A 26,473-nucleotide genomic window follows, 5' to 3' on the forward strand; every position below is an offset into this window, starting at 1 on the left:
TGCTACTATTTTAAGGGAATAATATGTAGAGGTTTTGATTAGTTTAACAGTGCACTTAGAAAAGAACATCTCAGAGCAAGTAATCTACTTGAAAATATTTGTATATATTATCTAACTCCTAAATATAGGACTGATTCCAACAAGTTTTACAATTTTAATGTTTAGGCTTTCCTTACTTCATCTTAATTATAGTTTTGAATGTTACTTTTATTTACTATAAACTCTGTTTTATTGATTTCTTCTTTCCTTTTGGATTTTGTAAAACAGAAATTTAATACACAAGTTAGGAAAAAAGTCACATAATTCAAACACAAATAGATGGGGTTCTGAAGGATTTGTATTAACTATTCTTAAACTCAAATGACCTTAAACCTATTTCAGCTTTAACAATAGAATTTTACTTGAGCAATATTTGCCTATATTCCAGTGTAACTAGTGTAACTTCAGCATTTAACACCTGCGGTTAAGTCTAGTAGTCTCATTTAGCTCTGCAGTATTGAATGTTTTTCCTTGTTCAAGATGTAAATGAAGTATGTATGCATGTATATTGACTGAATACACTTTTTTAAAAATTATAGATGGACAGAATGCCTTTATTTATTTTTATGTGGTGCTAAGGTTGGAACCCAGTGCCTCACACATACTAGGCAAGTGCTCTGCCACTGAGCTACAAGCCTCAGCCCCTGAATTAACTTTTGTAAATATAGTAGTTTTACACAACCTTTAAAAAAAAAAAAAAAAAAGAGTCAGGCACAATGGCACATACCTGTAATCCTCAGTGGGAGGCTAAGGCAGGAGGATTGTGAGTTCAAAGTCAGCCTCAGCAACTCAGCGAGGACTTAAGCAAATCAGTGAGACCATGTCTCTAAATAAAATTCAAAAAAGGGCTGGGGGGGCTGGGGATGTGGCTCAAGCGGTAGCGCGCTTGCCTGGCATGCGTGCAGCCCGGGTTCGATCCTCAACACCACATACAAACAAAGATGTTGTGTCCGCAGAAAACTAAAATAAATAAATAAATAAATAAATAAAAAAGGGCTGGGGATGTGGTTCAGTGGTTAAGTGCCCCTGACTTCAATCCCTGGTACCAAAAAAAGAAAAAGAAACTTTGGTGAAAAATCTTGCAAGCATATGCTGTCTCTCCACCACTCTGTGAAAGGCTCTGCCCTGTCTCAGAGAGGAGGCCAAAGTAGCTTGGCCCTGTTCTCAGGGATAACACTGAGCAGGAGTCAGAGGATACCATCTCCACCTGCTTCCCTCCCAAGACGCAGGTTCTAGCTAGTGCCCCTCTTAACACCCAAGTATGGTTCAAAACCAGACAAAAAAGAGAGCAAACCAAGACCAGGGGCTTCTCTTTCTCAAAAAGGAGAAGTCCTTTCCTCTCACAATCACCAAACAGGCAAACCTCTGCCTGGCATTCTAAAGATAGACACTAAGCAAATATGTGAAGAGGCACACCTGAGCATCCAAAGAAAACATCTGGCCCAGGATGAGAATTGTCCTAGTTGCCTAATGAAAGTCAGGGGCCAGTTGGATCCCTGAGATTTTTTAGGGCAATCCAAGACACCACCCAAGGGCTGCTGAAATAAGAAAAGCCAAAACATGTTTGTGATATGGAGGGATATGGAATTAAAAGGATAACTTTGCTCCCTCTACTGGAGCCTCCCCATTTCATGTCTCACTCATACCCCAGAATGAGCTTCCTGCAGTCTTACTCTGCTTCACAAGTACAAAAGAACAGACAACTCTGCCAACCTGTCTCGAGGCTGCCACACTTGGGGGTACTCACTACTTCACAGGTGCAAAAGGACAGACAACTCTGCCACCTTCTCTGGGCTCCCATGCTCAAGGGGTACTCAACCAAAAAGAATGTACCTAGACTCTGCCTCCACGTCAGGAACTCCTAAAGGGAAGGGTATGTTCTCTTCATTTGAACACTCCCAGTGATGGGCAGACATCAAGCATTCACATACACTTTCTTTACTGCTTCTAGCCATCTGGTAAAATATGTTAATGGGGAAAAGGAGTTAAAGACATTGGTCACTTCCGTGATCCAGGCAGGAGATGCTGGACCTGAAACCAGAGGTATGCCAAAGATGATGGGCATTATGTGTGACTTCATCTCCAAGCCCAGTGACCTCATATATAAAACTGGGATTCAGGAACCACAACAGGATTGTTTTACCTCTCTAAAGGTACACACATTTATGAAGAATTTAATAAGAACCCACAAACTCATCAACTCTGTACCCTCCTCATAGGCAAACTTTTTCATGGCTTCTATCCCTGCCAAGGTCATTCCACAATGAGCTTACTCAGAGAAGCCAGGGAAACATCACTGATTCTGTTCAGGTTAAGCATGGGCCTAGGGCACCCGCCATCAGGTTGACACCGGGGAAGAGGCAGACATTCCAGGCAGATAACAAAGGCATGAAGCCCAGAGTGCAGCATTTCTTTCTTTTCTTTTCATTTTTAGTTGTAGTTGGACACCTCACACGTGCCAGGCAAGCATTCTACCGCTGAGCCACAACCCCAGCCCCTAAATGCAGCATTTCTAGGATGATAACCTGGATAGGTCAACAAAGTGAAGTACACACCTCTGTGCTCCCACCTCATCCTTGATGTCACTCTCAGAAGATGGCCCTGGGCACTTCACCCTTTATAGGACACTGCCTCAATAACAAACCAGTAAGAATCAGTCAGAAATCAGCCTAGTGGTGCAAGCCTGTAATCCTAGCCATTGAGAGGGCTAAGGCAGGAGAATCAAAGTTTGAGGACAGCCTTGGCAACTTAAGTTCTTGTCTCAAAATAAAAAAGGGTGGGAATGTAGCTCACTGGTAGAGTGCTTGCCTAATAAGTGAGATGTCCTAGGTTCAATCCACTGTACCAAAAAATTAAGAATTGTACTTTTCATTGGACTGAAGTAAAGGTGACTGTATTAATACACACATTTTCTTCCATCTAAGAATCTTTTTTTCTGCTCACTAAAACATTTTGTAGCCCCTTAAAAGAACAATGGGTCTGCAGCACAGGATAAATGATCCTTCCTTAAGGGGGATCCGATTTTCTTGGTGCAGTTCAGGGATACCCCACATAGGCAGAAAAGGGCCCTCTAGTAGTCATGGTTCTGATTTTCCACCAAGGGGAGTTCCAAAAGCATTTAATCGCATCACACAAATGGAGCACTGCTAAGAGTCTGGCACCACGGCGAGATCTCTCTGCCCCCTGCACAGGATGCTTGTAGACCTAGTACCTCCTCTAGATCGGGCTCTGCGCTGAGGATTTCTCCGGTGCAACGTCTCACAGGAAACAAGCCACCTAGTCACCGCTGTCCTGGGCTGAAAGGTTGTACCAGGCCACAGGGGGGCGGACGCCTGTGAAACCAGGTGCCTCCATGAACTGCTCCCGGCCCCCAGCCCTCCAGGTCGATCATGACGTTGGGGCTGGCCGCAGGGCGCGCCCAAGGCGCAGCTCCTGGCCGGTGGCTCTCAGGGCACGCAGTGCTTGGTGGAGGAGGATCCAGAGGCGACATCCTCGAGGACAGAGCGGCAAGACCTGCAAGGCGCCCGGTATCAGGTACCGGAAGCTAGAGCTTGCGCCCAGCAGCCGGTGAACCAGACCTCACCCATCTCTTTCTCAAACGCGCACCGCCTGAGGTAGCTGAGTGTGGAGGGTGGTCCCGGCTCTGGCCCTCGCCGGACTCCCGGCCGCGGCCCCGCCCCCCGCCCCGCCCCCCACCGCGCCGCGCACCTGGTCGCAGCGGCTCAGTAACTGTGAGCACGAGTAGGAAGAGCAGCAGAAAAGCACCGCTGTCTGCTTTGGGCACCATTTATCCTCCGTTCATCGTCCCCGGGGCGGCCGCGTGACCCCGCGGGGAGGCCGGACCGGGCCGGGGTGAGGTTCGAAAGGCTGGACCCGGGCTAGTTGCGGGGACTCCGCGAACGAGGACTCCGGTGGGGCCGCAGCGGGATTGAGCCGTGGTGGGATCGAGCAGCGGCGAGGCAGGGCCGGGGCGAGGCAGGGCAACAGACTCGCACTCACTCTAGGCCACAACCTCGGGCACAGACTCAAGCTCCGCGCAAGATGGCGGCCGTCCTGTTCGAGCCCGCGCCGCCCCGCCTCCAACCCACGATGCTGGCGCGAGCCAATGACCACCGAGGGGGGCGGAGCCCGCGCGCGCTCTGCTGCGTGCAAATCTGGGCCAGGCAAGGGGCGGAGTCTGAGCGGAAGGCCTGAAAAGGGGAGAGGACTAAGGCCGGGACGGCGGGGAAAGAGACTGAGGGACGGTCCCTAAAGGGAGCAGGCCTGAAGCATTCCATTGGCTAGGCAGAGGGGTGGGCCTTGGGGGCGAGGTCTTAGCGGCTGGGCCACCCAAGCGTCTAGGGTCCTATAGAGCCAGGCTTGAGCAATGGGAGAGGGGGAGGGGGAGGAGTGAGACCGCAATGACTGACTCAGAGGGGCAGGGCCTGGGGGCGAAGCGGAGTGGTGTCGCGGGAATAGCCAATCTAGAAGTCGAAGCAGGACCCAGGGACCCAAAGGATCCTCACACTGGCGGACCCACGTCGTCTCCGATACCCAACAGTGCACCCTAAAGTCGCGTTTTAAGACTGGACCGCTGTGGAGGATGAAGGAAGAAAACTGGAGGAGCGGAGTAACGGGGAAGAGGGTCAGTCCTGTAAGGAAAAGACAGGTGTGACTTCATCAGCACACAAAACTGAAAGTTTAGCGACTGGGGAAGCTGAGGCAGGAGAATCACAAGTTCGAGGCAAGCCTTCAGCAATCTAGCAAGACCCTGTCTCAAAATAAAAAGGATTGGGGGTGTAGCTCAGTGGTAAAAGCACCACTGTGTTCAATAACCAATACCAAAACCAAAAAACAACAAAACCTGAAAGTCTTAACAGGTGAGTAAATGGGCTAAGGGAGTCACACAAAGAATAACAGGGAAGCCCAGATCCTAAAGACTGGAGCAAAGCTGGCCTCTTCTGGAGGATGGACCTGCCTACACACTGGGAGAGGAGGCGAAGGCATAGAGGAAAGCACTGGGTAGAGATGAGGGATGATGCTAAACTCTCTGGGAACAAAGCTCCAAGTGCTGACTTTGCACCTGTCACCATGAATAGGGTGAACAGGGAGGAGAGATAACAGATGGGGCATCCTCAGCAGGAGGGATAAGCAGGCTGTCCACCAGCTAAACACCAGACCTGGCAGTATGGGTGGTCAAGGCTAGGAAAAGTGAAGATGAGGAGCACAGAAAAAGGGTAAGGGCCAAAGCTAGTGGGATCCCAGCATACCCTGACCCACCTCCATCCCTTTTTCCAGCCTGTGACTCTTGAGGTCATGACAGAGGGTACCTTACTCTCTCTCAATGTGAATAAGTCAAGGTCAAACCCAAAGTTAGGCCAGACCTTCAAGGGATCATACTCTCCCAGGACACAGCCCAGATCAGGTGCTGGACTAAGGGCTTGTCACAGCAGAGGGATCCCACTGCTGGCAGAAACGAAGGTCCCTGTCCAGTGCTGCCCTTGCTGCTTGTGCCATTCTCAGAGCATTCCCAGGAGCAGCTTCCAGTACTCAGCATGGGTTCTAGGTCCAGCCTTTTGCTTCTCCCCCAGATCTGTCCTGGGAGCCCAGCCAGGACCATAAGCTGGGCAAGGGCCCTAGGAGGGAACTTACAGTCAAGAGCAGAATTCGAGTCAGTTGTCCTCGAAGAAGAGCCACTGTAAGAGAAGCAGGCCAGCAAAGGTTTGGATGAGGAAAGAAAACTACAGAGAGGTGAAAAGTCTAACCAAATCTTGCAACGAGAGTGCAAAGTCCTGCTTTCCCAAACTGCAGCAACTGAATCTTTGCACCTCATAACCCATCTTCACCTTTCTTCAGCCTTGCTCTGGGCCCCTGCAAACTGCCTGTGTGAATAATGTCAAGAGCTAAAGGGAGGAAAAGAGGTCTGGATCACTTTCCCTGAAACAAACCTGTGATGTCACCACAGCCTAGCTCTTTCCCTCCATCAACGGTTTTTGCCTCTCTCAGGGTGGTTTTCTCTATACTCCTCCTTCCATGTGGGCCAGAGGTCTGTAACTACCTTAGGGTACCTATACTACCCTTGGAGTTCCCTACACTCTGCTTTCACCTTGTAAATCATCCCTTAATTAAATCCTCCTCAAACTATTGTAAATTCAGTGTGTCTGCTGTTTCCTGTTGATAGGACCTGCCCTAGATTCTCTAGAGTGACCTGGTTTGCAGTCACCAGCGCCATCACTCTACAAGCAATCCTGGTTATGGTTTTGGAAACATGGGCAAACATTTGTGTTCCCCACAGCCCTCTCTTACCTCAAGTCCCAGCCAAGCATGAGGGTACTCCGCTGGCCTTCAGTCTGCTCCAGCCCACTGGCAGATCCTCCCAGGGTTCCAAGTCCAAGCCAAAGCCTCATTTCCCTAGGGCACTCCTCCTTTGTGACTTCACCCACTGAAGTCACCTGGGAGACAGTGCTGAATGTTCCATCTTAGAGTCTTGGCCTCTTAGGAGGCAGGGACAGCAGGCCCGGCCAGCCCAGAGGACTCTCTGTCTACAGTGTAAATGAGGACACTGCTGGCCCATGTCCCGCAGGGATGTAGAGGGCAGCCTCAGAGGCACTGGGCGCTCCTGGCACCATGGATGACGCTGCCGTCCTGAAACGACGAGGCTACATCATGGGGATAAATTTGGGAGAGGGCTCATACGCAAAAGTCAAATCCGCTTACTCTGAGCGCCTAAAGTTCAACGTGGCAGTCAAGATCATCGACCGCAAGAAAGCCCCCACAGACTTCCTGGAGAAATTCCTTCCCAGGGAAATTGAGATTCTGGCCATGCTAAACCACCGCTCCATTGTCAAGACCTACGAGATCTTTGAGACATCAGACGGCAAGGTCTACATCGTCATGGAGCTCGGGGTCCAAGGAGACCTCCTTGAATTCATAAAAACCCGGGGAGCCCTGCAAGAGGATGATGCTCGTAAGAAGTTCCACCAGCTCTCCTCGGCCATCAAGTACTGCCATGACCTGGATGTCGTCCACAGAGACCTCAAGTGCGAGAACCTTCTCCTTGACAAGGACTTCAACATCAAGCTGTCTGACTTTGGCTTCTCCAAGCGCTGCCTGCGGGACGAAAGTGGCCGACTGATATTAAGCAAGACCTTCTGTGGGTCAGCAGCATATGCAGCCCCCGAGGTGCTGCAGGGCATCCCCTACCAACCCAAAGTGTATGACATCTGGAGCCTTGGCGTGATCCTCTACATCATGGTCTGTGGCTCCATGCCCTACGATGACTCCAATATCAAGAAAATGCTGCGCATTCAGAAGGAGCACCGTGTCAACTTCCCACGCTCCAAGCACCTGACAGGAGAATGTAAGGACCTCATCTACCGCATGCTACAGCCGGATGTTAACCGGCGGCTGCACATAGATGAGATCCTCAGCCACTGCTGGGTGCAACCCAAGGCACGGGGTCTATCCTCTGCAGCCATCAAGGAGGGGGAGAGCTCCCGGAGCATTGACCCGCAATGGACCCCTGAACCTGGCTCTGACAAGAAGTCCGCCACCAAGCTGGAGCCTCGGGAAGAGGCTCGAGCTGAGGCACGACACGAGACACGGCCTGAGACAAAACCTGAGGAGGATACAGTGCAAGTGGCCAGGCAATCAGAGACCCTGGGCTTCAGCAGTGAGCAGATGATCAGGGAATCAGAGGAAGGGCCTCCCCAACAGCCTCCATAGACACACACCTAGTGAGCCTCTTGCAGCCCAGGGGGCTGGCAGGGAATGAGGCAGAGCTCATGGCTTGAAGCCTGAGCCCAGAAGGAGTCAAGGGATGAGCAGAGAAGGAAGACAGTCCCGGATGAGCCGCTATTTTCGTCAGTTTCTTCTCCCACCCTTTGAACTTGGTAACTAACATGGCTAAAGAAGCAATAAATCACTATATTAGTGCAGACCCCGAGGTGAATGTCTTTGCCCCACTGACTGCAGTCCTGGGTGCCCCCTGGCTTCCCACTCAGATTATGAATTCTCACTCCTGGAAAAATATATCCCAGTGTGCCCAGCTCAGACTGTGACCTTAGGACCTGGCTAAGGCAGCTTTTCCAGGTGTTGGGGAGACCTGGAGGGGCATGGGTCAGAGCAGAGAGTTGAATGAGGAAGATATTGCTTCCAGAGGAAGGTCCATGGGTGCCGATTAGGGGTAGGAAAGGGTAGAAGGCTGAGAAAGGCAACACAGTTGCCTGCAAAGGAAGGGTGGGAGGCCAGGGCCTCATACTGGGATAGCTGGCTCTCTGCATTTGAAGCTGAGTTCTAGACTGATATGCCACCATCACCCCTTGGCATGCATTACGTAAGCTTTCCAGTCAGTGAGGGTTGGGGGAGAGACTGCAGAGGGCAGGACAACTGTTGTTTTTTTTTTCTGTTCTGTCCACCATGGGACATGTTCCCCCCATGTCCAACTGGCACCCAGTTCTCAACAGTGCCCTGAGTTATATCCCCACCATGGTCATTCTTCAGCCCAGGAGAAGTGAGAGACTCAGCTGGATGGCCCAGCATGTTCCACAGTCCTGTGTGGCCTTGACCACATCCCTTCCTCAGCCTGATGCCAGGGTTGGCATTCCTTCCAGAGGTAAGAAGCTGACACTGGCAAATAGAATAGATATCCTCACAAAGAATGCCGGGACCCTGTGGACAAACAAGCCAGGTACCAGTATCCCATGGGAGGTATGGCCTGCACTTGGCACTATTGATTGCCATGTGCTGCATGCCCTACCTGTGCCTTGTCCCAGGCAATCCTCTCTTGGCCACAGTGGCCCCTCTCTTCACCTCACATTGGATAACCTCATGGGGGGTGGTGCTAAGGGCTTAGTACACATACACAAAAACAAGAGCATTTAAAATCCTCCATCTGTATCCCAAACTTGGAAACACCCCAACTCCCAAGACCCTGGGAAAAGTTGAGGTCCAGTGAGATCCCAGCATCCCTTCCTACATTCAATCTACTTTCCTCCCTGGCTTCTCCCTCACCCCATAGCCCCCTCCCCTCCCATCACCTCCCACAGGAACCACCCTCCTACACCCAGTCTGGCCCCTACCACCCACAGGATGGATTCAAGTACCTAACCTCTTAGGTCTTCTCAGGCTTGGCCTTCTCCTTTTTTTAATTTATTTTTTAGGTGTAGATGGACACAGCACAATACATTTTTATGTGGTGCTAAGGATCGAACCCTGGCCCCACCTATGCTAGACGGGTGCTCTACCCCAGAGCCACAATCCCAGCCCTGGCCTTCTTTAGACCCATCCTTTTTCTGCTGGCCTCCTAGAGATGACCCTGACCCCCATACCTCCATCACACACTAGTGCCATAATTACTAGTAGACTTGCCCCTGCAGACTCTGCCCATCTCCCCAGGCTTAGCCAAGGGGCCTTGGCCTCCACAAAACCTTTTTGGGATTCCTACTGGTGCTCTGCATCCTGTTCCTGTGAACTCTGCCAGGGAGGCCTCTGAGTACCCAGGATCTGGGCACAGAACAGTCCTCAGTAATACTAGAAGGCCTCCCAGCATCTTTCCCATGAATAAGCTTGTGTTGGAATGGTATCCCAGGGCACATGATGCTATCTGGGTGGGGAGGTGGAGAATGGCTCATCCCTGCAGGTCTTCCATAGTCCTCAGGACAGAGGAGAGTAAGAAGGCCTAGGAGTGACTCACTGCAGCCCATCCCAGCCAGAAGGCATCCTGGGCAGGGGGGGCTTTAGGAGTACCTGCTGTGTGCTTTACAGGTGTGAAAATAGAAAGGATTGGCAACCTACCTGAAAGCACAGTACCAGAGCAGCAGGCCCAGGTAACAACCAGGTAACAATAGCTTCCACAGATAGCCTCATCCTTTTGGACAGTTTTTCTGGTGTGTTTGACCTTCATCCTCAGAGGCTTTAGGACCAGACTTCAAGGTGGTTCCCTGGTCATTTATGTCCTCATCATGAGGTGACCCTCAGGCCATTATAGGCATTACCTACCCGCGATTCTCTTCCACCTGGCTAGTTACCCAGACCTCAGCCTTCTTAAATTTAATCTCCAATTCTCTGTCCTCACAGCTCCATGGTGCCATGTCAGGACACAACCACCATCATGCACTCACACTGGTCGGTATGACATCTAGCTTCCCTGACCTCTGGAATCCAGGAAGGCATGAGTGCCTCTAGTTCACTGGTGTCCCTCAGCACCTAAAACAGACTCTCACAAGCTTGTGGGAAGAATGGGTCAGTGGGGATCTAATTTATTTAAGAAAGTGAAACTCAGAGGACTATAGATTTCCCGGAATGTGCAGGTCCCCAGCCACACTAGGTATAACCCTAGAGGTCTCCAGTCAGATCTAACCTACTCCAAATATACTAGGTGCCCTAGCCTCGTGACAAAAACACCCAGGACAAAACCACCCACTCCATGTTTCAGCAGCTCTGCTTGTGCCAAGTTTCAGCAGCTCTGCTTGTGCCAAGCTGACACTTGCTTCCTACAGCATGTCCCCGAAGAAACAGAGAGACCACACTATCCTGGGCAAGGGCAGGGTTGAGAGAGCAACATCCATGAGACAGAGAGAGAGAGAGAGAGAGAGAGAGAGAGAGAGAGAGAGAGAGAGAGAGAGAGAGAAGGAAGAAGAAGGAGGAGGAGGAGGAGGAGGAGGAGGAGATGATGAATTGGTGCAATTAACCAATATTATGACCAATAGTATGTAGTGTGCCCTGTGTTTAATAAACAGAGATGCTACAGCATCAGTGGTTGCTAGGAATGTGGGAGAAGAGGGAAGTATCATACTCCTGGGTCCTGCCCTGCAAATCTTTTTTAAAATATTTTTTTATTTATTTGTTTGTTTTTATATGGTGCAGAGGATCAAACCCAGTGCCTCACACGTACTAGGCAAGTGCTCTACCACTGAGCTACATCCCCAGCCCCTTGCCTGCAAATCTTACAGCCAGCCCCTTCTAGGACACAAAGGAGTGAAGTTATGGTCATTTCAGCCAAAAAGAGCCTCTCGGAGAAAGGAATGCATGAAGCTAAAGCTATTGGCTATGAGTACTCTACAGAGCCAGAGCCTGACTCAGGAATCTGGTGCTGCTGAAAGGTGGTCACCATGGATACATCTGCCCACCCTACCCATCCTGTCTCTTATACTGGCAGCCCAAGTTAGGTTGCCAGACTCAGGGCACACTACAAGCTCCAGATGTGTCCACACAGCTATGCCTTTGCTCCAAGATGTCATTTCCGCCTAACATGTTTATCCCATTGTCCACCTGGTGAAGCTCTGTGGATTCTCTGCACCAGAACTCCTATGTCACTTCCTCTTTGGAAACTTTGAAATCCCACATAGAAACAGGCTTTCTGGGCTGGGCTTGTGGCTCAGTGATAGGCCACTTGCCTAGCATGTGTGAGGCACTGGGTTTGATCCTCAGCACCACATAAAAATAAATGAATAAATAAAGTTATTATGTACACCTGCAACTAAAAAAAGAAAAAGCAAGAAACAGGCCTTTCTGCTCCCTCTTAATACAACACCCCTAGCTCACCTGTATTGGAAGCTTCTGTGGGCATAGGATGCCTCTGATGGATGGCAAGCAAACATCAGGACTTCCAAAGTAGCTAAAGAGATGCATAAAGGATATAATTTTCCAAAGCAAAAATCCACACACCAGGTACAATAGGCAGTCTGAGATGCAAATGATATGTAATGCCAGGGTTCTAGCAAGTGACCCCTGCTCACTCCACATCAATGTCCAAATGTCCAAAGTGAAATATTCTGGACCCCCTCCCCACCCAGAAGCTTGCCCTTCATGGACAATGCTCTGAATGTTGCCAATCCCCCAGGACCCTGCCACAGAACCATCCCACTCACTGACTAGATCCAGGCTGACCCTTTTGGGGCTTTTTTTAAACCCCCAGAAGCCTACACTGGCCCAGATTTCTCAAACCTGACCCAAGGCAGTAAGCTTCCACACTCTCCCCAAAGCTAATTCTTTTCTTTCTGCCAGTGACCACCTTAAAATGAGACTTGGATTATGCAATCACTTCCCATCACTTAGAGAAAAAAGCCCCTGACTTTCTCCTCCTCTCCCTTCCTGACTTGTCAGCCACTCTCAGAAGACTAGATGCCCCACCACCTCCTCCACCTGGCTGAAGCCTGACCCATCTCTAAGCTTGCCCTGCCCCTTGGAACATGCATCTCCCTGCCCTGGACCCTTAGCCACCTAGCCAGGCAAACAATGCATCTCTGAGTACTGTCTGCCCTCCCATCCCCATAAACACCCCTGCTCACTGAAGCAACAGCAGCTCATCTGCCTAGTTGTCTAGCCCAAGGACTCCAGCTCCTGATCTCAAACACAAGAGTTGCTTTGGTCCACCAGGTTTGGAACCACCACTGGCTTGAGATATCACAGATTCCAAGAAGCTCTATGGAGTTTTCTTCACACCCCTAAGAAGTTGCAGGAAAACTGGTCCTAGTGAAAGAAGGACCAATGCAGGGTCAGTTCCCATGACCAGGTAAGAGAAATGGGCATGGGATTGGTACTCTGGCTGGACCTGAGCCACCTCCTTTTGGGCCTGACTTATGACAGGGAAGCAATAGCAAGAAAGAGGAGCAGGGAGGGTTACCACAATCCTGGGTCCTGGCTTTGTTCCAGTGGGCGGGGAGGAAGAGGGTGCTCCTTCCAGGTTGGCCTGGCTTCCAGGATTCCAGGGGCCCCATTCCCCTCAGCCCAGTCCCCACTCCCCAGTCCCCACTCCCGGCAGCCTGGCTTTATGACTTCATTCGCTGAAGTCACCTGGCGACAATGCTGAGCGTTCTACCCCTCCAAGTCCAGGCCCAGCCCAGCCAGACAACTCCCCACAGTGCAAATGAGGACAATGCCTGCTGGCCCGTGTGGGGAGGGGATGTAGAGGGCAGCGGCACCGGCCGCTCCTGGCACCATGGACGATGCCGCGGTCCTAAGGAAGAAGGGTTACATCGTGGGAATCAATCTGGGCAAGGGCTCCTATGCAAAAGTCAAATCTGCCTACTCTGAGCGCCTTAAGTTTAATGTGGCAGTTAAGATTATCGACCGCAAGAAAACACCCACTGACTTTGTGGAGAGATTCCTTCCTCGAGAGATGGACATCCTGGCAACTGTCAACCACCGCTCCATCATCAAGACATATGAGATCTTTGAGACCTCTGATGGGCGCATCTACATTGTCATGGAGCTTGGGGTCCAGGGTGACCTGCTCGAGTTCATCAAGTGCCGAGGGGCCCTGCATGAGGATGTAGCACGTAAAATGTTCCGCCAGCTCTCCTCAGCTGTCAAGTACTGCCATGACTTAGATGTTGTCCACCGAGACCTCAAGTGCGAAAACCTTCTCCTTGACAAGGACTTCAACATCAAGCTGTCTGACTTCGGCTTCTCCAAGCGCTGCCTGAGAGACGGGAGCGGGCGCATCGTCCTCAGCAAGACCTTCTGTGGGTCGGCTGCATATGCAGCCCCCGAGGTGCTGCAGGGCATCCCCTACCAGCCCAAGGTGTATGACATCTGGAGCCTGGGCGTGATCCTCTACATCATGGTCTGTGGCTCCATGCCCTACGATGATTCTGACATCAAAAAGATGCTGCGCATCCAGAAGGAGCACCGTGTGGACTTCCCCCTCTCCAAGAATCTGACAAGCGAATGCAAGGACCTCATCTACCGTATCCTGCAGCCAGATGTCAACCGACGGCTGCACATTGACGAGATTCTCAGCCACTCGTGGCTGCAGCCCCCCAAGCCCAAAGCCATGTCTTCTGCCTCCTTCAAGAGGGAGGGGGAGGGCAAGTACCGGGCTGAGTGTAAACTGGATACCCGGCCAGGTACAAGGCCCGAGCACTGGCCTGACCACAAGTTGGGGGCCAAAACCCAACACCGACTGCTGGTGGTGCCTGAAAATGAGGACAGGATGGAGGAAAGGCTGGCTGAGACCTCCAGAGCTAAAGACCATCACATCACCGGAGCTGAGGTTGGGAAGGCAAGCACCTAGTGGTGGAGAGGGCCCTGGGGGGCGTAACGTGTAGTTTGCGCTCACATAAACTAAGTAGGCAGGTAGGAGCTGAAGAAGGCACAGGTGCAAGGAACAAGTAAAATCCGTCAATTAAACCACTATTTTGATTACGTTCTATTAGCTTTCTTCCACTTAGTTGCAAAGACATTAATTACTGACCACCAAATAAACCACAAAGTGTATACAAGCATTAAGAGTGCCCAGTGAGGAGTCTTTTTCTCTAGGACTCAGCCGGCGCAGGGGTCTCCAGCATAGGGGACCAGAGGCCGGTGCTCAGGTATAGGCAGACTCATGGTGAGGCCTATGGCAAGAGGACTTCTGCCATGGTCTACCTACCAGGCCCACACTTGTCTGCCTCTGACCTGCCCCTGTCCCTGAGGCCTCCAGGGCTGAGCAGCTCCATGCCTCTCCTTCACTTCATGCAGTGCAGCCTATGCTGACCCTGTTATACTCCTTCTCACAACTCTTTGCTCAATGTCCTCCTCTAATCCCTGGGGTCATTTGAGATTGGCTCAGCTGCTCATGGGCCACCCTTATCATCATCCAGGGGCAGTCCAGATGAGGCAGTTTGCGGGCACCTTCCCCACCACTTGGGCCTGCAAGCTCTATGAAGCAGCTGTTGGTGATGGCACTGCCCAGTCTTTTATGTTTCCCGTTTGATAATCCATCACTCCCCAGAGCATGCTACCTACATGCTAAGTGCTTGAGGGTCATCAGTACCTCCTGCCTCCCACTTCCTGGAGGCTCCCAGGGGCTAAAGTTCAACCTTCCTTCTTAGACAAAAGTACACAAGGCCCCACCTTTCTGACCACTAAGCATCCTAGCTTCAACTCCTGGAGGGTCCCAGGACAGCCACCCCAGGAGCTTGCAGAAACTCACTTGTGGGGGAGCACAGGTTAGCAGAAACCCTAGTCAGGTATCAAATGGCAGATGTCAGTCTCTGGACTAGCCTCCAGAAAACATCAACAGTTAGGGAACAGGCAAGAGGACCAACACAGAAAGATTGGAGAAAATGGCTTGTACTGGTCATAAAGCAGGACTCTGTTCTGAGCTGTATCAGGTGTTCCCTAAGCCCCTTGAACAGTGGGAACTCTGGGTCCCCCAGAGGGTATAGCCTGTGACCCCCACTTGAGGCCTGAAGTCACTGGTTTGAACTAAACCATGACATGACCCTCAATTCCATGGATAATAGGTATATGAGCCCAGCTGGCCATCAATCACTTGAGGGTTGGGCACCCATGTCTCAGACCAAGAGCAGTGGGGGGAGAATACAGGCAGGAAGGTAGAAATGGTTCTGTTCTGAGCTGGAAGTCAAGTGCTGGGAGAGGGTGATGGCTGAGGCCACCATGAAAGTGCCTTATACAGAAGTAGGGTCTGTCACACAGGACCTACATGGCTGTATAACCAGAAAACCACACAGGCTCAGAGTTCCAGATGACCATGAGGAATATATTTCTGGAGGCTCCATCACTTCCTCAGAAAGACCTGTGAGCTCAGCTCAGAAGGTAGCTAAGGGAGTCACAGAAAATAATGGAGGAGCCACCCTACCCACAGCTTCCTCCCCTGGAGGCACCCTTGCTTCTAATCCTGAAGTCTTAAGATAGCACAGCTGGCCCAAGGAGGTCCCAGGGCCCACTCAAGGAGCAGGGCAGAAGGGCAGCCTGGCCAGAATGTGCCAGGTGTTCTTTAATGACATAGAAACTTTCGGCAAGGCCCCAAGGGACAGCATGGGTGCTGTATCCCAAAGGGAGAGGGCATGTGTCCCATGCTGGCCTGGCTGAGGCACAGCATCTTTCATCTGTGATTCCTGTGATGATCAAATGCCTCCGGTCTGTGCCTGAACTTCCAGGTGGAGTCCTCTGCTGGGTGGACAGCTGTCCTGAAGGTTCCACACAATGTCCAAGGGCCCAGCACAGGCCTGGCTCTAAAAGAAGTCTGAGGCTTTGCGCCGAGCAGGGAGCTGTAGTAAGTTGTCTGTGATGGAGGCTGGGTCCTGTGTGAGGGGTGTGCGTGTAGCAGAACCAGGGGCTGGTGTGCTCGTGGGGGTCTGCGGCCCACCAGCTGGAGTCTTGAGGTGGGTTGAACGTGCTGGGGATGGTGTGTAGCTGGCCCGCAGGGCTCGGTCTGTATACTTGCTGGCTGTCCTGCTCACAAGGCGTTGCAGGGCTGGGGACATGGCTGGGCTCAGGCCTTTGGGAGTGAGGCTGGGATGAAGGGATTAGGGAGAGAAGTAGGGTTAGGTATCAGAGTAAGGCCTCCCTCAGCCCCTAAGGAAAAGCCTTGTCAGAGGTACAGTCATTCTGAACTGAGGAAGACAACACTGGGTGGCTTAGCACACAGCAATCAGACTGAACTTGAGTTCAACTGATGCTGTTGCCTTTGGCTGTGAGGCTGGGTAGACTACAGACCTCTGAAAGTTGGAGTTCCCACCTCTCTCCAAGAGGAATGATAATAACACTGTCTCCACAGGACTGATAGGAATTCATAATGGGACAAATTGCCTAAAGGTGACTCTTAAGGACAGGTCAAGGAGATGTAGAGGAAAGAACACAGAAAGAGTCCTGTAGCCTGGTCCACATGCAACCATAGCAGAGGAGCAGCTACAGCACCCACTGCAGAACCCCATGGATCTGCCCTGGGTTCTACCCTATAAGCCATACATCCACATGGCTGAGTGTGGGCAGAGCAGGGACAAGGCAGACACTAGTTCATCCCCACCCATTACCCCTTCCCAGGACCTAGTTGCCCCTCACCTGGCCAGGTTCTCTGTCACTCTCCGCAAGGCTTCTTGCTTCTTAGCTCGATTCTTGGCAGCAGCCTCATTGGCCATCTTCAGGCCCAGCCGCTCCCTACGGCCAGGCTCCAAGATCTACAAGGCAGCAGGCATGTGGGTGGCCTGTGTGGGACCTGTCACCAAGCCAGGCAGTCCCTCACCTGGAAGAACAGCTGCTGTGGATGCCAATCTTTTTTCCCTGGCTGCCATAATCCCAGCAACCCTTCATTGCCACCCTCCCCCGTAGCCTATCAAAAGCCCCTACCCATCCTGTCATACCTGTACATTCCCCAGGGCCCCCCTCCTTGCCTGGATTCAACAGGTTCTCAAGGCCAGGACTGCCAAGGTATAAACTTCTGACAAGCCTTCAGGGAAAAAAGTGTCCTGTTTTCATTTTTTTCCAATTATTAGTGTGACAATCTTTTTGTCTTTATTACCCTTCTGTATTTTTCAAGAACTCTCCATATGTGAATGTGGCCCCTTTTTCTATCCAAGTGTTTATCTTCTTTTTAGTTGTCTATTGTTGTTACTTATAGAACTTTACCTATCAATTAAATTAAGCTACACCAAATTTATTTTTTAATTATTTGCTTTTGCTTTTTTAAATGACATTTTCTGCTGTACCAAAGTTCATCATTTTCATATATAGTATCCCCTCTTATCCTCAGGTGATGTTCCAAGACCCTCAAAAGACTCTTGAAAACTGAACTATATATTATTTTTTCCTATACAGACCTATAATAAAACTTAATTTACAAATTAGGGGTTGTGCCTGGCATGGTGGATCATGCCTGTAATTCCAGTGGCTCAGGGAGGCTGAGACAGGAAGATCCCAAGAGTTCAAGGTCTGCCTCAGCAATTTAGCAAGGCCTAAGCAACTTAGTGGGATCCTGTCTCAAAATGAAAAATAAAAAAGGGCTGGGGATATAGCTCAATGGTAAACTGTCCCTGGGTTCAATCTCCAGTACCAAAACAAACAAATTAGAGGTTAGGGGATATATCAGTGGTACAGCTCATGCTTAGCATGCTTGAGACCCTGGGTTGAATCCCTAGCAACACACACAAACACACATACACACACACGCGTGCACACACACACGCACACACAATTAGGCATAGTAAGAGAAAAACAACAAGATAAAGTAGAATATTATCATAAAATGACTTAAAACTTATGAACTGTTGCTGGATGTAGTGGCATATGCTGATGATCCCAGTGACTTGGGAGGCTGAAACAGAAGATCACAATTTGAAGCCAGCCTCAGCAACTTTGTGAGGCCCTGTCTCAAAATAAAAAATAAAAAGGGCTTGGAATGTAGTTCAGTGGTAGAAAGCCCCTGGATTCAATCCCTAGCACCAAAACAAAACAAAACAAAACTTATGAACACTTATTTCTCTAATTTCCCATTTAATACTTTCAAGCTGCAGTTGACCACAAGAAACCTTGGAAAGCAAAAACATGGATAAGAGGGGACTGTTGTAGCTATTACTTAGTGAAATTTTTTCCTTTACTTTTATGTTTAGAAAGTTCCTAAGATAAAACTAAATGTTCATGTGGCTTGGGAGGCTTGAGGGAGGAGGATTGTAAGTACAAAGCCAGCCTCGGCAACTTAACGAAGCCTTAAGCAACTCAGCAAGAACCCTGTTTCTAATAAAAAAAAAAAGGCTGGGGATGTGGCTCAGTGTTTAAGTGCCCCTGAGTTCAATCCCTGATACCAAAACAACAACAACAACAACAACAACAAAAATATTCACCACTATTTTTATTCTAGTTGTTTAATGGTGATTGTTTTTACCTTTAACCTTTTTATCTTTCTGCAAGTTATTTTGCTATATGTATTAAGGACCCAGTTCACTTTATTTCTAAATATTTTGCTATTCAGCACAATTTGAATTGCCATCTTTATAATACCTCCAGTTCTTACTTGAACTGTGGATGGTTTCAGTGCTATTTTTCCTTTGCTATTGGCCATGGGCTCTTGGTCCCAGGGCACAATTCTTACCTGCCCCCTATGGAATCCAGGAACACTCTACAATTAAGCTACATCCTCAGTCCTTTTTATTTTTTTATTTTTGAGATAGGGTGTTGCTAAGTTGCTGAGGCTGATTTCCAACTTGAATTCCTCCTGCCTCTTGCTGGGATCACAGGCATGCACCATCACGCCCAGCTATCCTGAGCACTTTATATTTTCAGACAGGGTCTCACTGATTTACTTAGGGCCTTGCTAAATAGCTGAGGCTAGTCCCAAACTTACAACCTTCCTGCCTCAGCCTCCTGAGTTGCTGGGCAGGGGCACACTTTTCACATGTCAAGAGCCTTAGGGAATGCTTTAATGTATGACAGCATAGATCCCTCTTGGTTATTACTCTCAGGGTTATCTTGGCTATTGCATCCCAGATAAATTCTGAAACCATGGCACCAAAACTTCTGGCAATGTTTATCTGGAGCTCTAGTATGTCTAAGGAGACTATTCTGGGGAATGATGAGCCAGGCATTAAAACAAAATCCCTGATCACAAAAGTTCTGCTGTTGGCTGGCTTTTCCTCTGCCAAAACCATGCAAATCCTGCAGGATCTACCTCCAAAGCCCTCAGGACTTCCCTTCCCTCCCTGGGATTTCCTTAATCTAATCATTCCTTGCTTCCTGGTATTTGCAATACAGGTGGGTAGTTATCTAAGTATCTGGACCTGCCACTTAGCCCCTGTGGCAGGAATCTTATATGACATAGTGTTCCGAATGGGGCCTCTGTAATCACGTGGGGGTGCTGGGCCACAACCTCAACCATATTACTGCCACCCCGGAAAGTGGCATACCACTGAGGTGGCACCCTAGTGCTAGAAGACAGTTTTTTGTTTTGTTTTGTATGTTTGCTTTCTATTTTTTTAAGACAAAGTCTCACTATATTACCCAGTTGGAGTCAAATTCACAATCCTACATCAGCCTCTGAACAGCTGGGACTATTAAGAACATCCCATCATACCCAGCTTATAGAAGAGTTTTATCTTCTATCGTAGTAACAACTTTACCACCAGGTATAGGCTAGACTGTGCTCAAAGCACAGCGACTACAGTTTTAAGACCTGGGGTCAAAGAGATATCACTTAAGTTCCATTCCACCAATGATCATCTCTGAGAACTACACAAGTTACCGCCTTTTGGAGCCTCACTTTATCTGTAAACAAGAATGACAAAAGTACCTATCACTTAGGTTATGAAAAGGTTTCCTACGTTTATTGACATATAAGGTATATAAAAAGAAAAGAATCTTCAAATTGCCCTGTGATTCATGCCACCCTTCAATAGAGAATCAAGCTCCAAGAACAAGATCTGTGTTAATGGCAGAGGGAGCTGGGCTACAAAACAAAAAACATATTTGTTTGAACACACTGGGATGTCTGTGCCAATAAAGTATACTGTAGACTAGAACCTGGTAGAACAAAGTATGCTGTCCACCTATATGTGCACTAATATTCTATTTCCAATGAAAAGATAAAGTGACCAAGAAGTCCTACAGTGCATGATATACTTACGTTTAACAAGACTTCAGAATGCTCTTTCCTAAAAAAGATTCCTTTCTAAATTCAGGACGTATCCCATATATCTGTGTCTCATATTCTAGTAAATATGCCAAAAATAACTCATTCATCTGTTCTCCATGTCTGTTGAAGACCCACAACATATCATATGCTCTTCTATATGCAGAGCATTCAGATGGAAGCAAGACAAAGTCCCTGCTTTCATGGAAGTGATATTATTTAGAATGAGGCAATAAACAGGAGTTTTAAAATATTATGACCTGGGGGCTGGGGTGGTGGCTCAGTAGTAAAGCGCTTGCCTAGCATGTGTGAGGCACTGGGTTTGATTCTCAGCACTGCATATAAATAAATAAAATAAAGGTCCATTGACAACTAGAAAATATTAAAAAAAAAAAAAAATGACCTAGGCTGGGGTTGTGGCTCAGTGGCAGAGTGCCTGCCTAGTGTGTGTGAGACACTGGATTCTATTCTCAGCACCATATATAAATAAATAAAATAAAGGTCCATCAATAACTTAAAAAAAAAAAAAAAAGGTGTTATGACCTACAGCAAAAACACAAAGGCAAGCTGGAAGGAACATAACACCAAAGGTATTTACACTGGGAGATCAGGAAATTTTTCCCTGAAGCAAGTGAAGGAGTGAACAGTGCAGTTATCTGGGAGAAGTGACCAATATGAAAGAAACAATTTCAGGAGACAATGATGAATGGAGCCTTCCAAGGCCCATGAAACCTGCAGGGCAAGGGCTGGCACACAGCAGACCAGTGAGAGAGAGTAAAATTCTCAATCCATAGAGATGGAACACAGAGAGGCTTGAAGGGCTGTTCCACATTTGGGAGTTAAAACAGATCTTCTGCCTCCTAGTCCAATACTTCCTGACCCCTATTCAGGAGTGGAGACTCCTCAGGGGCAAGAGGTGACTTGAAGTCCCTGGACCACTCTCTCAGGGCCTCACAGGATAAGATTCCCACATAATCACCACTATGTGACCAAAAGAGGGAGCGCTCAATTACCTTCCTCCAGACCTCGGCCCCGAGACCTGGGCTTGCTGCCCACCATTCCAGTGCCTGTGTGCACCTCAGGAGTCTCAAATGTGGCTGGAGTCACATCTGGGGAAAGAGAGAGATGTAGGGTTTAGAGCAAGCCTATAGCAAAGTTCAGTAGATTTCACCCTCTCTGCCACCCACTAGGTCCCCTTACAAGGTGGTGGAGGCTCTCGAGACATCTTGCCCAGGGCAGAGCCAAACTTGATTGCAATCTGGCGCATTCGTTCCAAATCTCCATTTTCCTCAGCCTCCAGGTACTCCTTCTGTGCCTGCAGTTTCTCCACATCAGGAAAGAAATCCCTTTGGATGACTGTCTGAAGGCCCTTTTGGACATAAAAACAAAAGTCAGAGCTGCAATCTGGGTGCTCCACCTCACAGTTCACTGCTATACAAGCTAAAGCCCTTGATGAACCTCCTTCAGCTTCTGCCTGCTCTAATAATTGCAGCTTGCTTGAAGGAGCTCAGGGGCCCTTTGTAGTGAGGTTGAACATCCCATGTGGCCTTGCTGCAACATCCAACATTTACTAAATATGCTCTCCATGTCCATAAAACTCTTCTCTCTCCCACTCTTAACGGGCGTTCCTTTACTGACTCCACTTTCATACCAATCAGACCACCTTCACTGTACCAAGGAGTTTCTATTTCCAATCCAAACCTTTCTCGAGTGACTTCAGCCAGTCACTATGGTCACATAGTGAAATCCCCAAAATCTGCACCTCCAGCTAGACCTAGCTCTGGAAGCAGCAAATCTGTGTAACCAGCTGTCCATTAATACTGCCTGTCAGTACATCCTAGAAAAGTCCCAAATTTAACCAGTCTAAAACTAAACTTTATACTAGTCCTTCCTCCTGCGTATTTGAAGTAGAACAAACCCCTCCTTCTAGGGGCTGCAGCCCACTCACTCAATGTTGTTGCCACAATTGCAGACTAAGTCAAGTCCTCTTTGCCACCATCCTTCAAGTGTGTCAAACTCTTACACTTTAATAGAAAAACTCATGTCCCCGACCCTCGCCACAGCCGCCTCTACTTTCCCCTGAAAATATTGCTAGTGCCTCCTCAGGTAAGGACATCTCCCTCCCCACCATTTACTTGGCTTTCGGGACTGTCCACACCTCAAGAGCAGGGACTCGGCTATTCCACTTCCACTAGTGGACTGGAGAGCCAAGACCGGAGATAAAGAAACCGAGAGAAGCGCAAAACCAGGGAGGGACCCGGAAGTCGCCGGCGTTTCACTGAGGTGACTACCTCTATATACTCTTCCTCGTCCAGGACCCGCTGCTTGCTCCTCACAGCTTCGGTCTCCCCAGCCGATCGCTTCCTCTGGGGCCCCGACGCGGCCGGGAGCAATAAAGTCCGGGTAGATACTCCCGGCGTCTCCATCACTATCCCAGAACCGCTCGGGCGACGGTGGCGCGTCACAGGGTATGGGGCGACGGGAGCACCTTTTCTGTCAGCGCCTCCCAACAGTCAGCCAATAGGGAAACAGTGCTTTTTTAGCATCCGTCGGCGCTCCGTAGTGACGTCATTACTAACGCTGGCTCTCATAGGAGTTGTAGTCTTTTTTCCCCGCCCTGCATCATTCATGCCTGACTGATCTGTGGACACGAGGGGGCGCTGTGGTGGGGACTGTTTGATTTGTTCATGCTAACGTGAGAAATTTCAGCTTGGGGGAAATCAAAAGGCTCTGGATTTGTCACCAGTAATCACTGTATATGTTTCAGTGTGTTAACAAAAACACATTCATCAGAAAACTTGATTATATACACATTCCAAACTTTATGCAAAAAACCCCAAGATAATTCTTTCTTGGCAGTTATCTAACAAAAGATTAATGAAAACAAAGAATAAGAAAGTTGTTCAATAAAGAAATGACTGGTTACAGGAGGTCCCTAAATACCAGAGTGGTCTTCCAGAAGAAAGCCAATTCTCACTGAAATGGAACAGAAAGTTACCTAAGCATTTTTCAGGAATTCCTTCCGAAAGGGAGGTTTTTTTGTGAATTATGTCAAGTGAACAAGTTCTGCCCCAAGAATGATTTAGTTGAATTTTGCTTTTTCAATATGTGGTCATCCATTCATTCATATGGACTCATTGAGGACTTCATGGTGATGTTCCTGCTTTTAAAGCTAACAGTCCAATGGGGAGGAGAGAAACTATTTAGGTCATTCTACAAACAAGTCTAAAATAGAAGCTATGGCAATGCAAGAAAATTTTTTTATTTGGGGAATCTTGACCTAATGAGGCAAGTCAAGGAAATTTCTCCAGGCAGAAAGTTATTGCAGATCCAAAAGATGAATGGACAGGCATTGTTGAACCAATGAAACAGGAAGAGCATATACAAAGCCCCAGTGGTGGAAGGGAGCAAGGCAAATCCCAAAGCAGACCTTTGCCATACACAGACAGAGTTCAGTGAGGTGTGAGATGACACTGAAGTGGCAGAGCCAGCCTTCACAGAGCTTCATGAGTTCTAGTGAGTTTTACCTTTATTCTGAATTAAGGGGGAGCCAAAGTAGGTACAGATAGACGAAGTTGGAGATTGCAGCAATGGTGAAGGTGAGAAGTGACAGTAATTTGCATCAGATTGGTGCAGTTGGAACTGAAAAGAAGGTAGATTCTGAGATATATCTATGTATTTATTTGGAAGTAAAATCGACTGGCTGTTGGACTGGGTATAGTGGGTGAGGGACAAAGAGCAGTTGGACGATTATTACCTCTCTGGCTTATGCAGCTGGTTTGCTTACTATAGGCAATGTGACCTTGATGAGCCTGTGGGCTTCCTGATGGAGTAGTTAGGGGGGAAATTTGATATAAATATCTAGCTCAGGGAAGAGGCCTGGGTTAGCAATGTGAATGTGGCAGAGAGATGGGAATTGAAAACTGAGGGTGGAAAAGGAAACCAATAGAAGAAGAGGGGAGCACTTGGGACTAAATTTCAAGAATGCTTATATCAGTGGTCAACTTGAAGGGGTTCAGCTTGCCAAGGAGCAATTAGATAGGGAGGAAACAGCTCAGGAGAGCAGCAGCATATGGAAGGTGGAGTTCAGGCAAGCTTGGGTTGTGATTGCCCTACACAATGATAAATGGCTGTTCAGCCAAGGAGGAAAAGAGACACATCACCCAGCAACATGGTGGTGCCCCAGGCTGCAGGGGAGCTGACCAGGACACAGTCTTGTTCACCTTGAAATCTTCAAGAGCAAGGCCAGGATCCAGGCAGAAGTTTTGTGACAGCCCAGTGTGTGGTGAGAATGCCTGTCTTGGAGGTACCCAGCAGTGCAGGGGCAATTCTGGCTGGGAGACATGGTACCTTCTTGGTGTTATCTGAACCGGTCATCCCTAGAGAGCCCCAGGAGCTTCAGCCCTAGCTTCCATTGTCTGGCTTTTATGAATGAACAGTGTCTCTTGTAGATATCACTCCCCACAATCTCCAGGACCCATAAGAAGAGAAAACAAAGTGCTCAAGCCAGATGAGGTGTTAGGTGCCTCTGGCACACTGCATGAGTCCACTTGGAGAAATGGAAGTCTTGTTTTACACTTTCCTTCATCCTGGGGCCAAAATAGTAGAGGAGAAAGCAGATATTTCCCAAGGCCGTGTGTGTGGTGTCACCTCAATCCAACCTTGTCTTGCCCTACCCTAGATGGCAGAGGTTGACCATTGTAAGGGAGGTAAACTCTGCTGCATAGAAATCCCCAGAGGGAGGAAGCCAAGGACCCTTGTCCATGAAGCACTTAAAGGACAAAGCAGGCCCACAGAGAGTCTAGCCACCTTCCATGAGCCAGTCTGCTCTGTTGTGGGCACCTGGAATAGGGACTGCAGATCTACTGGGCTGAGTTCCCAAAAAAGACTTTAATTCCCCATTCCCTGGAAAGAGATAGTAGAGGCAGCTCTCTCCTGGATGTAGAAATGGAGCTAGGGCAGATCTGGGACTCTGAACTGCTTCTGTGGTATTTGTAGTTTTTATTTATTTCTTGATATCACTATAAGGAGCAGGTGAGAAAGCTTCTGAAAATTACCTCATCCAACCTTCTTATTCTGCAGGTCCAGACACCAAGGCCCAGCATAGGACATGCAAAGTGGCAGCAAGCCCAGGACTGTGCAGACACCACCATCCAGCCCAAGGAGAGTGGAAGACCAGGTCTGTGAGGCCCATATCCCCATGAGGAGAGGAGGGAATCCAGCCCGCCCAGGGGTAGGGAGGGAAACTCCTCTGGGGAGGATTCTAGATGCAGGTGTTGACAAGTGGTATTTCCTATTCTGGGGTGAAATCAATGCCTTTCTGTGTGGTGAGTGGGGGTTGAGGAAGCTGTTGCTCTTTTGCCCCACTCCACCCGAAGGGAACCTTCCTGGTTCCTACCTTATTGCCACTGGGGAAGACAGGACACTCAGGTGCTTGCTGTCCAATCCTTCTATGGGGCAGTTAACACCAGACACACATATACTGGCACCCCAGCATTAGCTCCAGACTGTACGAAGCTGTGCAGACTGATGGAAGAGGCTGCAATGTTCTCCTAGCTCCTGTTCAGGTAGGTCTCTCCTCTCTCTTTGTGAACCCCAAAGATCATGGTCAAGATCAAGAGTAGCTCCCAGACCCATCAGCATCTCTCCTTAGGAGGTTTCTTGGTCGCGGGCAGGAGCCTCGCTGACACTGATGCTGATGCGCGCTTTTGGTGTCGCCACTTGGCCCTGCGGTTCTTGAACCAGACCTGAGGAGGAAGAGGAGAAGGAACTGATGGGACTCCCAGGATCCGCGTGCCCCCCACCCCCACCCCGCGCCACTCTCAAGGGCCAGACCTGGGTAGGGGCTTAACCACAGGGATGTGGGTGGACTAGGCCTGCGGAGCCAGCACCTTAGTGGCGGTACACCACATTCCCTTATCTGCTGCAGATAGGGACGAATGGCTCATGATGCAGGATGGAAACCCTTTTCCCACCCTTTCCCGCCCCAGCCTCTGCCCAGCGGCGACCAGGACGCCCCTTATACAGCTTGTGAATTTCTGAACTTCCCAAAATCTGGAACATGAACGAATGCCTCATTTATCACAGGAAAAAAAAAAAAAAGCGGGG

General features: G+C 49.1%; 5 protein-coding genes across 9 annotated transcripts in view; 2 read left to right on the top strand and 3 right to left on the bottom strand.

Moving 5' to 3' along the window:
- The window catches only part of Dgcr2 (DiGeorge syndrome critical region gene 2), a 70,115-nt gene extending 66,016 nt beyond the window's left edge, over positions 1–4,099 (bottom strand). Inside the window, exon 1 of one of the 5 annotated variants that reach the window (XM_048785124.1) lies at positions 3,748–4,099. In XM_048785124.1, coding sequence (XP_048641081.1) covers positions 3,748–3,826 — 79 coding nt within the window. In that variant the 5' untranslated portion in view covers positions 3,827–4,099. The remainder of the gene's footprint in view (positions 1–3,747) is intronic. The other 4 variants (XM_048785125.1, XM_048785121.1, XM_015500389.2 and 1 more) reach the window with 4 other exon arrangements.
- Positions 4,100–4,207: 108 nt separating this feature from the next.
- Tssk1b (testis specific serine kinase 1B) lies at positions 4,208–7,955 on the top strand. Its single transcript, XM_015500393.2, has one exon. It carries the CDS (start codon positions 6,646–6,648, stop codon positions 7,741–7,743), a length of 1,098 nt encoding a protein of 365 aa, XP_015355879.1. The 5' UTR covers positions 4,208–6,645; the 3' UTR covers positions 7,744–7,955.
- Positions 7,956–11,497: 3,542 nt separating this feature from the next.
- Positions 11,498–14,244, top strand: Tssk2 (testis specific serine kinase 2). The gene has a single exon (XM_015500394.2). The coding sequence runs from the start codon at positions 12,959–12,961 to the stop codon at positions 14,033–14,035; it is 1,077 nt and encodes a 358-aa protein (XP_015355880.1). The 5' UTR covers positions 11,498–12,958; the 3' UTR covers positions 14,036–14,244.
- Positions 14,245–15,484: 1,240 nt separating this feature from the next.
- The window catches only part of Ess2 (ess-2 splicing factor homolog), a 14,839-nt gene continuing 3,850 nt past the window's right edge, over positions 15,485–26,473 (bottom strand). The window contains exons 6-7 of the mRNA XM_015500395.2: positions 16,810–16,925; positions 15,485–16,260 (exon numbers count right to left, since the gene is read on the bottom strand). Of these exons, the coding sequence (XP_015355881.1) occupies positions 15,981–16,260; positions 16,810–16,925 (396 nt within the window). The 3' untranslated portion in view covers positions 15,485–15,980. The remainder of the gene's footprint in view (positions 16,261–16,809; positions 16,926–26,473) is intronic.
- The window catches only part of Gsc2 (goosecoid homeobox 2), a 5,433-nt gene continuing 4,923 nt past the window's right edge, over positions 25,964–26,473 (bottom strand). Inside the window, exon 3 of the mRNA XM_015500178.2 lies at positions 25,964–26,112. Within this exon, the coding sequence (XP_015355664.2) occupies positions 26,002–26,112 (111 nt within the window). The 3' untranslated portion in view covers positions 25,964–26,001. The remainder of the gene's footprint in view (positions 26,113–26,473) is intronic.

The sequence above is a fragment of the Marmota marmota genome, unplaced genomic scaffold, assembly GCF_001458135.2.
Source record: "Marmota marmota marmota unplaced genomic scaffold, marMar, whole genome shotgun sequence".
In the NCBI taxonomy this organism is placed as follows: Eukaryota; Metazoa; Chordata; class Mammalia; order Rodentia; family Sciuridae; genus Marmota; species Marmota marmota.